At 38.2% G+C, this 13,556-nt stretch overlaps 1 protein-coding gene across 8 annotated transcripts in view; it reads left to right on the top strand.

The window, feature by feature from the left end:
- Window positions 1-13,556, top strand: part of SPHKAP (SPHK1 interactor, AKAP domain containing) — a 195,614-nt gene that overhangs the window by 45,759 nt on the left and 136,299 nt on the right. For all 8 annotated transcript variants that reach the window (XM_005574516.4, XM_005574514.4, XM_074010386.1 and 5 more), the window contains one exon: window positions 4,371-4,476. In XM_005574516.4, coding sequence (XP_005574573.3) covers window positions 4,371-4,476 — 106 coding nt within the window. The remainder of the gene's footprint in view (window positions 1-4,370; window positions 4,477-13,556) is intronic.

Here is a 13,556-nt window from a genome sequence, read left to right as displayed (position 1 = left end):
CATCATTGTAAATACTCTAAAAATTCTCTCTCCAGCCAAAAGCTATGGGAACAGACTGGGCCATGTTGTAAAGTCACCTACTGGAAAGGCACACCCACATCAGGTGCTTTAAAACATAAGCCTACCTACATTTTCTTTGATATTAGGCATCATTAAAATGATATACAATGTGTTTCAGAAGATGCATTTTTTTTTTTTTTTTTTTTTTTTTTTTGAGGCGGAGTCTCGCTCTGTCGCCCAGGCTGGAGTGCAGTGGCCGGATCTCGGCTCACTGCAAGCTCCGCCTCCCGGATTTACGCCATTCTCCTGCCTCAGCCTCCTGAGTAGCTGGGACTACAGGCGCCCGCCACCTCGCCCGGCTAGTTTTTTGTATTTTTTAGTAGAGACGGGGTTTCACTGTGTTAGCCAGGATGGTCTCGATCTCCTGACCTCGTGATCCGCCCGTCTCGGCCTCCCAAAGTGCTGGGATTACAGGCTTGAGCCACCGCGCCCGGCCCAGAAGATGCATTTGCTTTAAATATGGGTGCAGTGGAGTTGCATTACACTTGTCATCTAGTAATGCATTAATTTTTGCCCCACCATGTGACTCAACTTCCTCATTTAATACTCACAACAATGAACAAATATATATGTGCATATATATAGTTAGATTTATTTATTAATGCTATACAGGCTTAGCATTAGAACAAATGGCATCAGCCTTGCAGGCAAGCAAAAAAACTTTCTAATTCCCTTCCATACCTTCGTTTTCAACTAGGATTTTACAGTCATCTTAGAGGCAGAAAAACTTTCATACCAAGATATCTGTGGGTAGACTTGTCATTACTTCCTCCTATTAGATGAGCTCAGCAGTTCTTAAACTTTTGAGTGCATAAAAAGTACTGTAGCAGGTTGTCTATCTAAAGCTATAAATAAAAGTGCTTTATGGGCAAATATGTAATTTTCAAGGCTGACCTTTTAGTTTTCTCTATTTTTACATTACCCCAAATTTGGACCTAACCATCTCTGCGCAAGTTAGATGTGATTTCCTTCCAGAGTGACCAGAGGCTGTTGAAGTGCTTTTTTGCTTTTTGTTTGTTTTTTGTTTTGTTTTGTTTTGTTTTTTGTTTTCGAGACGGAGTTTTGCTCTTGTTGCCCAGGCTGGAGAGCAATGGCGCGATCTCGGCTCACTGCAACCTCTGCCTCCCAGATTGAAGCGATTCTCCTGCCTCAGCCTCCTGAGTAGCTGGGTTACAGGCATACACCACCATGCCCAGCTAATTTTGTATTTTTAGTAAAGACGGGTTTCTCCATGTTGGTCAGCCTGGTCTTGAATTCCTGATCTCAGGTGATCTGCCCGCCTCGGCCTCCCAAAGTGCCAGAATTACAGGTGTGAGCCACTGCGCCCGGACTCAAAGTGATCTTTCTACAAAGTTTCATAGCTGGAAGGAGCAACCTGAGGTCTGTGTCAGCCTTACTTCTCACTTTGCCCATTTCTTACTTCTGCAGTCTCTAGCCTCTAAAAATCACAGCAGATGTCTTAGCACTGGGAGTAAGTCCAGGGATGGCCTGCATGGAATGGATCTACTAGCCCATCAAAGCTGCCTGGAGGACACACTAGCAACAGGACACAGAGCTGTGGGACCCTATATCCTGTCTCCCTGACCTGCACACAGGGCCTTGGCTGGCTCCTAGAAGGAGTCATATAACTTGACTTAGAAGTCAAGTTTTTATAGATCAAAATTAGCTTGGTGCATGGCCTTATCTTCCACATGTAAACTATTTGGAGCCTAACAGCAATAGCCGTTTGGCCTTTTGGTAAAAGCCAAACTGTCCTGTGGACAAGAAAGCATTCAGAGAGACGTCCACGCTTGGGTTTGAAGTAAATGGCAGCCTAAAAAGTTATAGGCCCACATTGTAGGAAACCTGTAAAGACAGGGGCTGAAAACTAGGTCATCTCTGATATTTTGCCAGGTGACTTCCAGAGCTGTGAGGGAACCACAGACTTTAGTCCAAACATGTCATTTATAAATGATGAGACTAAGACTCAGAAAGGCTACGTGGCAGAATAGGTCAGGATTGGCAGCCAGGAAATGCAGCTAATTTCTTTTTCTTGCTTTCTTGCTCTCTTTCTTTCCTTCTTTCTTTCTTTCCTTTCTTCCTTCCTCCCTTTCTCCCTTCCTCCCTCCCTCCTTCCTTCCCTTCCTTCCTTCCTTTCTTCCTTTTTTTTCTCTCTCCCTCCCTCCTTCCATCTTTCTCCCTCCCTCCTTCCTTCCTCTTCCTTCCTCTTCTCCCTCTCTCCCTGTCTCTCTTTTTTTCTTTCTCTGTTTCTTCCTTCCTTCCTTTTGTCTTCTTTCTCTCTTTCTCTTTTTCTTTCCTTCCTTCCTCCCTTCCTTCTTTCTTTCCTTCCTTTCTTTATCTTTCCTCAGCTAAGCAAAGGTAATATAGATGTCATCCTTTCACGTACATTAGGTTCACTCTAGCCCTCAAGTGACAATTGCTCAAAAAGTAATATATTAAAAATTCTAACAAAACAGATTTTATTTTAATTACTCTGTGCAGATTTTGCCTGAATCTATGATTTGTTACACAGCACAGTCAGTAGTCATTTTTTAAATGTCATTCCATAATAATGGAAATGCCAAAAGACTACACTAATGCCCTGTTTGACTTATGGCTAATTGAAAATTGATTAATTTAGTGCTTGAAACATGAGAGTTATAGGTTAGTTAGAAATAAATTGTTTGTTTAACTGATCTTTTATTTGGCACTTGTTTTAAGAGAAAACATCTACCTTTTGCACTGAAAATTTTATACAGAACTATCAGATCGTATTCCAAAAGTGTATGTTAATGAATTGTGCATTGTTCTGTGTGGACAACAACAACAAAAATTAAACATATAGACTTAAGCTATCAGTACATTTTAAATGTCCAAATTATTATATTTTCAGAAGAAAAATATTTAGAAATACATATAACATTTAGAGAGTTTTTATATTTAAATGAGGTTCAATTTTGAGTTTCTAGTCATATTATTTAAAAAATTTGATAATTTTCATTTTTATCACATCTTGAAAACACAGAAGCAATTTTTTATTTTTTTATTTTTTATTTATTTATTTTGTTTGTTTGTTTGTTTTTTGTTTTTTGAGACAGAGTCTCACTCTCTCACCCAGGCTGGAGTACAATGGCACCATCTTGGCTCACTGCAACCTCCACCTCTTAGGTTCAAGCTCTTCTCCTGCCTCAGCCTCCCAAGTAGCTGGGACTACAGGTGTGCACCACCAAGCCCGGCTAATTTTTTGTATTTTAAGAGAGAAGGGGTTTCACTGTGTTGCCCAGGCTGGTCTCAAACTCCTGAGCTCAGTCAATCCACCCACCTCAGCCTCCCAAAGTTCTGGGATTACAGGTGTGAGCCACCACACCCAGCATTGTTTTGTTTTCTTTTGTTTTGTTTTGTTTTGTTTTGTTTTGCTTTGAGACAGGATCTCACTCTGTCACTCAGGCTGGAGTGCGGTAGCATGATCTCAGCTCACAGAGACCTCCGCCACCCAGGTTCAAATGATTCTCATACCTCAGCCTCCTGAGTAGCTGGGATTACAGGCACATACCACCACACCTGGCTAATTTTTTTGTATTTTTAGTAGCAACAGGGTTTCACTGTATTAGCCAGGCTGGTCTCAAACTCCTGATCTCAAATGATCCGCCTGCCTCAGCTTCCCAAAGTGCTGGGATTACAGGCGTAAGCCACTGTGCTCGGCCAATTTTAAATATTTTAAAAATATTAATACAACTCTGTGTGTAGTCAAGCCCATCAAGATTTGACAGAGCTGGTGAGGGGGCAGGGGATGTAAGTCTATACTTTTGGAGATAGAGAATTTGAGGCGCTCTCTCCAGCCACAGAGATGATAAAGAGATTACTTGCATTTTCTAAAGTTCACACTTTTTTTTAATGGCATTATACGGAGTCCAAATTAAAATTATATTTTACCTCCATTTTAAAAAATAAAATGAATATTTGTTATGTGTTGGTGTTTTCAGAGCTGGATTAATGTGACAATTGAGAAAAATGTATTTGGGTTTTAAAACCACTTGCTTAAGAAAAGATGCGAACAAGGCTAGTAGTCAGACAGATGCAATTATGTCCCTCAAAGCACTGTGGAAGGCATTGGGTTGCAGTTTTACAGTCACAGTAGGATCATCTATAGTGGTTCCACCAATTATAACAGTGTATGCAACAAAGAAATATCCATTTCAGCAATGGGATTTGCAGTGTTTAATGCAATCTGAAAAGATGATTTTTGATACACCACGTTGTGATTTATTCTTTATTTCTAAATATAGAGATGACTCACTGGAATGTGTTTTTGTGTTTTGGGTCACAAACAGCAACTTGGAGTCATCACGGATGTATGACGTTTTGGGACCACAGCAGGGCAGAGGCTGTGGCAGCTCAGGAGGCGGCCCGGGGAACTCCATCACTGCCTGCAAGAAGGTAACCTTGGCTTACACCACTTTCTTCTTGACTGTTGAACTTGAACACTCATTTAACTGGAAATTTTAAGCTCTCTTCCTAAAGTAGGAACAACAATAAAAACAAACAACAAAATGATCCACGGTTAGCTTTCCCAAGTAAGCCTTGATAACATTAAAATTTTAACTTATGGAAATGATGAAAAAATTCAAGCATAGAAAATTATAAGCCTCCACTGCCATACTACATCAACGCAAGACTTTTTGCCGGTACTTCTTCTTAAACTTAGCCATGAATAACAGTTTCTTGCATCTCCTTTCAGAAAAATGTTCATGGGTTTTGAATGAGTCAACATATTATATTAAGTTACTAAGTCTGTATCTAAGAAAATTTTAGGGCTGTTTTGCTTTTGGTATTTCCATAAAACAAAGGGTATGCTGGGATTATTTTACTAAGAAAAACAGAATTGTATTTTCTAGAACATAGACTTAAGAGCCGATTAAAAAAAAATATATGCTCTAAGATAGTTGCAAGAACCCTTGAACAACATAAAATCATAGAACCTGACTACCTCATTTTTCCAGCCAATCAGCACTAAGGCCCCAAAACTTGAAGTAAAATGCCCACGATCCTGGTTCCCCATCTAATGCTTTTATCACTATTTGATGCTGAATTCCAGGGTAGTATATGTTTCTTCTCATCCCAATTCAGAAGCAGTCACACTGAGTTATTTCATTTATTGCAAAAACATTAAATTATAAAAACTTACAGATGTAAATTAACACAAATTCTGTTACTAAGCATATTGTTTATGTGTATGTATTGTGTATATATGTGATATACATTATATATATGCATATATATAAACATATATGTATGTCTGTATATATATATACACACCCAGTTAAGCAGCATTAATAATTCTCTGCTTGTGTGACTTTTGTATAAGTTTTTAGTTTTCAAGTATTAGAGAAATGAACAAATATCTGTACTAAAAATATACTTATTACAGAAAGGTAACATTAAACATAATTTTACAAAAGTATTTCCATACATTCATTCATAACCGAATCTGAAAAAACTTTCTAATTAATTAAGGATTCTTATTAGCACATGTTGTATGATCTATTATTCTTTCTCCTCTTATAAATTCCTGCAAAGGAACTGGTGCTATAAATTCCCCTTTTTGATGAAGGAAACTAATGCACTATAATTCAAAATGATTTCAAGTTATTCATAAAAGAGCTAATAGTTTATAAATCGATTTATAAAACAGGTCTCCAAGCCTTAGGTATACTCTGTCGAACTCTGTAACTCCAAATTGTAAATGCTTCATCATAATCTGTACCTTTTATAGGGCTAAATAACTTTTAGCTTATTCTAATTTTTTAAAATACATGTATGTTTATTGATACAAGGTTGTGTGGTATTTAAAAGAAGAATTGAATCCAGACTGCCTGAATTTAACAGCCAGTTCCATCATTACTTGTGTGATCTTGAGCAAATGACTTTACTTCATGTCTCAATTTCCTCATGTGAAAAATGAAGAAAATAGTATTACCTATTTTACAAGATTGAAGCGAGGACTCAATGAATTAATTGATGTGAAATGTTTACAGCAGTGCCTGGCACACTTCATGCACTCAAAATAAAGATCTCTATCACTAATATTACTCTACAGAAGAATATTGTCAGCAAGCATATGGTCACAGAAAATAATTCCGTATAGGTATTACCATTCCTAGAGAGTTAGGGATTTATGATCTGTTATCTCAGCTACAGTTATTTCCCTGGAAAAGAGGTGGTCACATTTATTTCTTTTAAAAAAAAAAAAATCCCATCTAGAAGCTACTTAACTGAAAGGGCTGTTTGGACCTGGATGTCTACTCAAAAAATTAAAACTGGTGCTGGGCGTGGCGGCTCACGCCTGTAATCCTAGCACTTTGGGAGTCGGAGGCGGATGGATCACCTGAGGTCAGGAATTCCAGACCAGCCTCACCAATATGGTGAAACCCCGACTCTACTAAAATACAAAAGTTAGCTGGGTGTGGTGGCAGGTGCCTTTAGTCCCAGCTACTCGGGAGGCTGAGGAGAGAATTGCTTGAACCCGGGAGGCAGAGGTTGCAGTGAGCCAAGATCATGCCACTGCACTCCAGCCTGGGTGGCAGAGCAATACTCTGTCTCAAAAAAAATGAAAAATAAAAAATAAAAATAAAGCTAATCTTTAATTCTAAATGACTTCATTAGCATATATATTTGCATGTGTATACATATGTATAAATGTGTATATGTATACATCAATATATACATTTACAAATACTAATGTAAAATTTTAACATAATCTGACTCATTTCACAATTATTTCTAGAATAACTATTGGGAAATTGAACATATTAAATTGTCTTTTTTACAGATCACAAATGATCAAATATAGGCAATTTTGTATGGCCCAACCTAAATACATTCAAAACTCTGTTAGATCTTGGGGAGAAATACAAAGATAGGTCATAAATGACCCTCACCCTTAATGAATTCACAGCATGGTTTGGGATATAATACTGGTTTCTCTTGTAAAAAGTCAAGTAATAATTCATAAGTTAAACTATTATGCAAGATAACAACAGACATGCCTTGTTTTACTCTACTTCACATTATTGGACTTAGCAGGTACTGCATCTTTTACAAAATGAAGGTTTGTGTCAGTCTTGCATCCAGCAAGTCCATTGGTGCCACTTTTCCAACAGAACATGCTCACTTAGTGACGCTGTGTCACATTTTGGTAATTCTCTCAGTATTTCAAACTTTTCGTTATTATATCTGTTGTGGTGATCTGTTACCAGCGGTCTTCGACGTTACTATGGTAATTGTTTTGGAAGCCATGAACTGCACCCAGATAAGATGATGAACTTAATCAGTAAATGCGTGCGCTCCGACTGCTCCAAGGAAAAGCCATCTTGTTAGAGGCTAATGAAGTTGGTAACTTCAAGTGACGGCCAATGCTCATTTACTGTTCCAAAAATCCTAGGGCCCCTACGTATTATGATAAATCTACTACCTGGGTTCTATAAATGGAACAACAAAGCCTAGATTACATCACATCTGTTTACAGCATGGTTTACTGAATATTTTAAGCCCCCTGTTAAAGCCTTCTGCTCAGAAAAAAAAAAGATTCCTATCAAAATATATTACTGCTCATTGACAATGAATCTGGTCACTTGAGATCTCTGGTGGAGCTATACATGGAAATTAATAATGTTTTCATGCCTGCTAACACAACCCATTCTGCAGCCCATGAATCAAGGAGTAATTTTGATTTTCAAGTGTTAATGTTTAAGAACTGCATTTAATAAGGCTGTAACTGTCATAGATAATAATTCGTTTGATGGATCTGGGCAAAGTAGATAGAAAATCTTCTAGAAAGGATTTACCATTCTAGATGCTATTAAGAACATTTATGATTCATGGGAGAATGTCAAAATATTAACATAAACATGAGTTTGAAAGTTGATCCCTACTCTCACGAGTGACTGAAGGGTTCAATACACGTAGTTGAAATAACAAGAAAACTAGAATTGGAAGTAGAGCCTGAAGAATGACTGAATTGCTGCAATCTCCTGATAAATCTTGAAGGAATGAGGAATTACTTCTTATGGAAAGAAAGTAGTTTCTTGAGATGGACTCTACTCCTGGGGAAGATGCTGTGAAAGTTTTTGAAACAACAACAAAGGATTCAGAATATTACATAAACTTAATTGATAACACAGCAGCAGATTTTGAGAGGACTAACTCCAAATTTGAAAGTTCTCCTGTGGGTAAAATGCTATTGAATAGCAAGCATTGCATGCTCCAGAGAAGTCTTTGGTGAAAACAGAGTTCATCAATGTGGCAACATTCATTGTTGTCTTATTTTAAGAAATTGCAACAGCTACTGTAAGGTAACTTTCACTGTCCACCACCTTGATCAATTAGTAGCCATCAACCTGGAGGAGACAAGATCTTTCACCAGCAAAAGGATTACAGCTCGCTGAAGCTCAGATGATTGCTAGCATTTTTTTAGCTACAAAGTATTTTTAATTAAGCTACATACTTTGTTGGTTATAATGCTATTTCACACTTAATAGACTATAGTATAATACAGACATAACTTTTATATGCATTGGGAAACCAAAAGTTTTGTGAGTCCCTTTATTGTGACATTTGCTTTGTTGTGGGGATCTGTGACTGAATCCACAATATCTCCGAGATGTGCCTATGTAAATCAGCAGAAAACAGGTTTTGTTTTCATTAAAAGCTAAGAGCCAAGATCATCCTTAGATTTGCAATAGACATCAGCAAGTTCAGCAGAAAGTACTCAGAAGGATGATCAAGATTTGAATTGAGAAAGAGAACATACACCCAAACTTGGAAAGGGCTGCTACAAATTAGTGAAGAAGTCAGTACCTTTCCTGGTAATATATTTTTTAATATTTATAGCACATTTCTTTCATTTCAAATATTCTGTCACACTTACATAAAAATTGCATTTAAAAGACAATTTAGTAACTGTATATGCCACATGTCAAACACTGTGGGGCTCTCATTGCTTACCTTCTCTTCAAAAGAGTAGTTCACCAGTGTTTTCTTCTTCTTTGTATCCAGAACAAAAGCACCCAATAAAAAGTCATTTAATAGTGAATGGTTTTATGCCATTATTAATTATTTTATTATTAAATAATACTGCGAGCTAATTCTTTAAAATCTTGTTAATCACAGATTACAGAACAGAGAAAGAGAAGGTCCATGTGTTAAATGCCCATGCAATGTATGTTCTGTACAAAAAAGGCAAAAAGAACAAGGACAGTTACATCTGAGAAGCAGCAAGGCTGTCCTGATAAATCGCCACTCTTCACAGTCAATCAACCTTCACTGAGAGTACCATGGATAATTGAAATCTATTGGTAATTCCCCAAACTCATTTCATGTAATCGTGTCATCTTTTTCCTCATCAAATCTTTTTATCAGAACTGACATATTGCTAAATTAACTGGTGGAAGAAATAAAACAAGGGTCCACAAGATAATGCATTCATTGGATAATCAGCCTCCGAAAAAATTGCAAATTGACTGAATTTCTTTCATATGTTTCATAATGAATCTCTAAGGGTTTCAGGAATCCTACCCAGACACAATTGCTTGTGTTCCTCAAATTTCCTCTGTAGTATTAGAGAAATATGATCCCTGGAAACTGCAGCTCTGAAAAAGCCATAGCATCAGGAATGAGACTTTGGTGTGCTTATTCGAAGGAGGAACTCTTCAATATATGTTTTTGGTAGTGAGAAATGGCCTTTCCCCAGAGCTAAGATGACCATACCATACAGTGACAATTTTCATATATTGTCCTCGTATTTTGTTAATAGACCCCCATTTGCTCTTATAAGTGTTTTGGTATGCAAAATAGCTTATATGGTCATCCCAACTCTGGCTTCAGAATTATCTTTTTTCTCTCTCTCTTTTTTAAGAACTAGGTAAGTTAGATAAATTCACACTGAGGTTTTAGTGATTGCTTAATGGAGTGGTGACAAATAAATTATGTTTGCTACTACTATTACCCTCTCCCTTAACTGGCATTGATAATTGAGCCTATTGAACCTGGACATGACCTCAGAATTCTACTTATTACAAAGCTCTAAACAAACACTTTCAATCCATCCAAGTTGGAAAGTGAGCTAACCTCTATGTCACCCTAATTAATGTGCATGGAGACACAGGGCCGTTTTAATGTATGCAACATGATTTCCCAAAATAATGCATTTAAAATGATATAATTACAAAATACTACAAGAAAAAATGGAAAAGAGCTGCTGGGTAGGAAGCCCTAAAGTTCTCCCCCTTGAATCCCTTGAATTATATTTAACATAAGCATTGCCTGATGCCCCCATCTCATACAACCACTCCTTCTTTGTTGTTGTTGTTGTTGTTGTTGTTGTTGTTGTTGTTGTTGTTGAGGCATATCAACACCAGGCTGGTGTGCCGTGGTGTGATCTCAGCTCTCTGCAACCTCCGCTTCCTGGGTTCAAGCATTTCTCCTGCCTCAGCCTCCCAAGTAACTGGGATTACAGGTGTACGCCATGACACCCAGCTAATTCTTTTTGTATTTTTAGTAGAGATGTGGTTTCACCATGTTGGCCAGGCTGGTCTCGAACTCCTGACCTCCAGGCCTCCCGCCTCAGCCTCCCAAAGTGCTGGGATTACAGGCATGAGCCACCGTGCTCAGCCCAACCACTCCTCCTTATAAGACAAATACAACCACCATTGCTAAACCGAATCTTAGGGATTTTACACTAAACAAGCTAAATGATTGTAAGTGTCATTCTTTTATATTTGTTTAAAACTAGGTGAAAATTCTTCCTAGTCTCTTTATAATAAATAAAAAACTGTTATCTCCAGGGCAGCAATGGGATGTTGTGTATCAAACCTGGACTTGGAATTGAGAGACCTGAATTAGATCCCGGGTTTCTCTTCTTACTGTATGTGCTTAGGCCGGTGATGTAACCTGTCTGACTCAGATTCTCTAAGATTAGTGTGATACTTACATACAAAAAGGTTTGTGTACCCCCTTGGCACATAGTTGATGCTCAATGAATATTAGTTCATTCTAAATAAATAATCTTTTAGATAAGGGAAATCTTTATTTAAATGAAATTTAAAAACAGATGTGAATGTAGCATGCAATGTGCCTCCACTGTATTGAGTATCTGTTAGATTTTCCTTTCCTCTGAAAGCATTATATTCAATGTCATATTTCCACAACAGCTGGCATTTTCCATCTGTGCTTTACTTAGACTGAAGGTTTGCTATTTGGGATATAGTGAAATCAAGTCTCTGAATAGGATTCTTGCGAGGAAAAACTTGTCGGAGAAAAATCAACACCTGGAATATCCTTCTCTTTTCATGGCATGTTAATTAAATCCACCTTAAACTTGGACTTATCAAAGGTGGCAGACTGAAAACACTTCAGGTTCCCAGAGGCAGAGTTTGATCTTAATATGATATCTGAACAGCTTTTTGAAGTTTCAAGAGCATTCTTGGCCATGGTCCTCCCCCCCCCCTTAAACTGACTTAAATTTGCTGTCAACAGTGACAAAGATATATCTGAAGAATGACAGAATGGGTGTCCCTGGATGTTTCATTTTATTCTGCAAAATATACTTTCATCTAAGCTCATATCTTTTTGATAAGATGTAATTAACGAAAGCAATTTAATTAATGTGTTCAGGCACAGGCATACAGATCGGGAGGCTTTTTCACAGTCTGAGCCATATCTCTGGAGACATTTTTATTAGTCAGAATTTGATTGCTCTTGGACAAGAGCCCCAGTAATACTTCTGAGAAGCTACGAAGCACTTTCACTGTGTTTCAAAGCTAGATAGTCACATGATGGAAAATCGATATAACATTCTGTATTTGTAGAAGCTGTTTCTCTCAAATAAGCAAGGACCTTACGAATCAGTAAATAAAATTAAAGAAAAATCAGCATTCTTGAGCTTATTTACATCCCTATAGAAGGAAGACACAAGAATTTCTCCCTGGAGTATAAACCACTCTAAAGTTTCAAACACTCTCTTCTGATCTAGCAGCCTGTCAGTGGTCTTCAGGCTGGTTTCTAACACCAGAGGATGGCTTAGCCAATTTTTGCGAAACAGTTACATGTCCTGTTTTATCACTATTCTGCAAGAGTAATCAGAAGCATTGAAGAAACAGGGATATTTTTAAGACAAGAAATAGAGAATTATCCTACTAAAAGCGGCCTTTAAAGAAAGCTAATGTGATCGTTTTCAAGAGAATTCCTCAAAACAAAGATAGCTTGCAATCTGGGCTGCCAGGAGGGGAATACTGGGTAGGGATGGGGATAGCGGAGGGGAGGGGAGGTGAAACCAGTGTATGGGGTAGTGGATGGAGACAAAAAGAAACCTGGGTGAGATACATTTGACAGTCAAGATCGGAAGGACTCTTTGACCGTAAGGGCTGAACAGGAGAATGACTACTTAGGCTAAGATATTTATGAGTGGTGGTACATCCAAGACCACTGGGAAGGGGGCACTGGGAGACAGAGAGGAGAAGAAGCTCTGAGTTTTGGTTCAGCCCAGTTGCATCAAAAGAGCCAGCCACAACATTTCCTCTGGAGGCAATTTCATTCACCATCTAAGGAAACTTCTCTATGCCCCGAGCCACACCAACATCAGGGTTGTACTGAGGACAGAATGCAAGTAATAAAAGCTTTGATTAAGGGTTCATTTTCTCTTCCTTCAGCAAAAGCAGGTCAAGAACAGCTTCTCTCACCTTAGAGGCAACCAGGTCCACACAGACACCAAGAGGTGGGGCTGCCTGTGTTGCATGGAGAGCTCATCCTCTGGAAAATACCAATGTGGTGACCCTAGATGGGAAAATTTTAAGCCATCAGTTATGGCTTGTTTTGCAGTTTGAATACAATTCAGCTTCTTATTCTGAAGTCAGTCTGTTTGAGGACTTCTCTTCTGGACTCTGAACTCTGCTCACTTCTCGTTGCCTCCAGCAATTTTTTCTATACAGTGGTGACAGTCCAACATGCCAGCCTTGTTCTGTTCTCTACAGCTCAGTTCCTTGAGCATCCTTTTCACTGTATGTGAAGAGCCCCTAGAAGGAACCTGCATGCTTTTACTTTTTTCCTTTAAAAAAACAAAAAAAGAAGATCAAAAAGGAGGACTCTGAAAACTTAAAATAGCTTAGAACATTTTGTGGAGTTGAGGCTGATGCTGTACTGCTGGAACTAGGCAAGTGATCTGTTTTTCTGAATTCCTGTGGTCATTACCCCAAGCCTTCTGTATTTTATGTATTAAATATCTCTCTAGAAATACAGCGGGTTTACATTGAATATATCTAATCCAGCATTAAAAATTCTCCTTTCTATCTTTGGATACTTAAAAAAAGACTAGCCAGCCTGCTCCCTATCACTGGCCTCAAGGCCTCCCCTGTTTTCTTTCAGTCCCTCCTGTAAGAAACGTTCCCAGCATAGTAGGCTGGAGTACACACTACATTCCCCACGTGTCCTCATAGCATCCATCTTTCTCATATCATGCCAGACTC

The sequence above is a fragment of the Macaca fascicularis genome, chromosome 12 (assembly GCF_037993035.2).
Source record: "Macaca fascicularis isolate 582-1 chromosome 12, T2T-MFA8v1.1".
Lineage (NCBI taxonomy): Eukaryota > Metazoa > Chordata > Mammalia > Primates > Cercopithecidae > Macaca > Macaca fascicularis.
Note: the sequence above shows the minus strand (reverse complement) of the source record. Positions and strands in the feature narration are given on the sequence as shown.